Source organism: Atractosteus spatula, chromosome 7, assembly GCF_055471065.1.
Source record: "Atractosteus spatula isolate fAtrSpa1 chromosome 7, fAtrSpa1.hap1, whole genome shotgun sequence".
NCBI classification, from domain to species: domain Eukaryota; kingdom Metazoa; phylum Chordata; class Actinopteri; order Semionotiformes; family Lepisosteidae; genus Atractosteus; species Atractosteus spatula.
In genome coordinates this window covers 14,918,635-14,921,955 of record NC_142712.1, presented here as the reverse complement: position 1 = coordinate 14,921,955, position 3,321 = coordinate 14,918,635, and the positions used below count along the sequence as shown (strand labels likewise).

The window sequence follows — 3,321 nt, the reverse complement described above, 5'->3', positions numbered from 1 at the left end:
TACCATGAATAGGCAGCCCTGGCACATTTCCCATTGGATTGTACTGCTGGTCACATAATGATTAATTGTATTTTTTTAGGAATATTTATTCCAATGGATCCCAAAGTGCTTTACCTACAGTACAGAAGATTCAAATGTCCACCTGTAAGGTGCGACACCCATCGAGATGACATACTGCAGCCACTCTGAGCCCGCAGGCCAATTTCATAGTTTTTTAAATGAGAAATTGCTTCACCTGTGGAATGAAGAGGGGACTTTAGGAAGGTTAGATTCTTCATGCTTCTCAGGAATGAAGGAAGATCTCTGGGCCTCACTGTTCTGTTCGAGATGCATTCTGTTAAAAACTGCTGGGACATTGTTTGGAAAATATACGTTGTTACATGATGTTTTCGTATTTCCTGCTTCTTATGCATTTATACATATTTGTTTTTATTATCTTGTTAGTTTTAAATCATTTTTTACTTTGCTTTGTTTCAATTGCAAATGGAAGAGATTCAGTTTGGACAGCAATCTTTTTACCTCTGAATCTTTTTGTCAAGCTCTGTTTGATTTCTTTAGTTCTGAAGAAGTATATGAGTGGGTTCACCATGGGAGGGAGCAGGCTATATAAAAGGATTGTGAGGATGCGCCAATCAGCGCTGATTATGACAAGCAGCAAGTTTGCTGTATAAACAGTGCAGCGGGGAATATAATAGAGAGAAATGATACATAACTGTGTGCTACAAGTGGAAAAAGTTTTGTATCGACCTTGGGTGTTTGCAATCCTCAGGACTGAGATAATGATATGACCATATGAAAATATAGTAAAAGAGAGAGGGACCAGTAACACCAACATAGCTAAAACAAATGAAACCACTGTACTCAAGGTACGGTCATCACATGCTAAGTTTGTAATGGAAATAGAATCACAGTAACAATGATTAATTGTGTTGGGCCCACAGTATGATAGTGCTAACTGGTGAATTGTAGTCACAGTGGGGAAGATCCAGGATATCAGCCATAGCATGCCACTAAGGATCAAGATTGTCCTGTTGGTGATCAGCATGTGGTACCTGAGAGGGAAACATATTGCCACATAGCGATCCAAAGCCATCAGCATCATGATGAATGAATTCAGTGTTCCAAAATAATGTACTAACTGCTTCTGGACAAAGCAACCCACAAATGAAATACTCTTCAATTGAAACCAATACCTGACAATGATCTTGGGCAAAGTGACCGTGCTGAAGCATATGTCTGACAAAGCAAGGTTTAAAATGATATAATACATGGGTTTCTGGAGACTTCTTTCTAAGAAAAGCAAAGCAGTTGTCAGGATATTGCCGATCAAAATGGTCACATAGACAAGAAAGAAAACCAGAGCCACAAGTGAATGGTATTGAGGCTGAAGTCCTGGGAAACCAACAATGATGAACTCCTTTATGGAGGACTGGTTTGTGTCTGACATGGTGAACCGATGTCCTCGGAGTGAGAAAGAAATCTGAAACACAAATTGATCTAGCATAAACATACAGCGACTTAGTTAACATTAACACATACAGCATTAATGGTTTATTGATATAATTAGTGGTATTTACTTGTAAACTCAGTAAACTCCCTGTTTCACAACCCTGAAAAATCTAAAAGTCTTTAGAATCCACAGAAAGACAACACCTCATTTGTCTCAACATCTCAATTTCCCAGATAACATCAATTCTAGATGACATCTGACAAAAGCATTCATATCTCTTTCTGCAATGTTTTTTTTTGTCATAGAATGCTTATAATGTTGCTGAAGTTACTGTACCTACTGTATTATTTTACCTTAGTGTCAATGGTTAATTTGAAACAGAATGACTCATAAAGGCTAAATCAAATTTCCAAATAGTGTTTATTCAATATCAATTTAATTCTCAGTGCAGAACAAAACATAACAATTTTAACTACCACAGTGCTTACAATATACTGCAAATATTTTCATATACTGTATAACCAAAGTGTGTATTTTGAGGTTATTATTTAGTTTTCAGCCTTGCATGTTAACAGTGATTAAATAAAACATTACATTATTTAAGTTTTGAAAGCTAAATCTAAACTTGTTATTATAAACATGTTTATTGAAAGAGATTTATAAACATATTACAGTAGCAGATTATACATTATTATGGCTCTGTAAAATAAAATAAAATTATCTTACCTTGATAACACCAAAGAGGAATACTACCATCAACAATTCCTGTTTAATAAATGTACAAACCTTTATATAAATCAGCTTAATTCCACCCACAATTAAAAGGATCTCTTGATAAACATAACCTGTGATTACATTTGACCTGTGTTGGCAAACATGCCACTAGAGACTTTATTTGCTTTTTGTGTTGCTGTTGCTGTGTTTCTTTGGAAATGCTTGTTGGGAATAACTGATTATTGTCACTGAATGACTTGAACAGTGATATTGTTGAGAATATTTTATCAAGTGAATCAGATGAACAGTTTGTTTTAAAGGTAAACTGCAAAGAACACAGTGTGGTAGATATGAATGAAACTCACATTAAATATCTGCTGCAATGCCAAAGGATAGTGTGTGAATAAAGAATTAAAGGCTATGAAGTAATGTTTAAAAAGAATGACTTTACATGTGAGAGGGTGATTTTATAATGTATCAATATGAAGATTAGGCTTCCTGAAAGAAAAACCAATATCCTCACAAATAATGTCCGGGCAGTTATGAATTTATCTGCAAAGAAAAAGTGTGTCCTAGTGTTTCATCTTCATTGACAGAGGAGCACAGCAGAAGCCCTTGTCTTCGACTTTCAAATAACATAGCTAAATAAGAAATAAGAATGGGTGAAAAAATGGAAAGATAAGCATTAAGAATAGGTGCCTGTCTTCCAATTCGTTATTCTTCTATCAGATGGCCATTTACTTCTGATAAGGGTTGCAGTTATTTGGAGCCCATTCTGGAAGCACAGGGCCCAAGGATTTACTAAATCTGTCCCATTGCGAGACATGCACACGGGCACACAGGAACAATTCTGAGACCCTTATTGACCCGGTCAGCATATGTTTGGAGGATGGAGGTACTGTATACTGAGCCATCTAAAAGATACCCACAAGAACATGAGGAGAACATGCACATTCCACAAGAGGGCACCCCAGTACAGAATGGAACTCAGACCTCAGAAGCCAAAAGCTGTAAGCTATACTGTACCTCTGTTCCACCCTCATCTTCCCAGTATTAAAACAAAAACTAAAGAGGTGTTATCTTCCTCTCCTGTAACTTTCATGACTATGTTCTTGCTAATCTATGAAAACTTACAGCAATGTCTATGTTGTGTTCCT

The 3,321-nt window shown here is 36.3% G+C and overlaps 1 protein-coding gene across 1 annotated transcript; it reads right to left on the bottom strand.

Annotated features, from left to right (window-relative positions):
* Positions 1-451: 451 nt before the first annotated feature.
* On the bottom strand, positions 452-1,447 carry LOC148830610 (olfactory receptor 1E16-like). Its single transcript, XM_088919957.1, has one exon. The coding sequence runs from the start codon at positions 1,445-1,447 to the stop codon at positions 452-454; it is 996 nt and encodes a 331-aa protein (XP_088776083.1).
* Between the last annotated feature and the right edge of the window lie 1,874 nt (positions 1,448-3,321).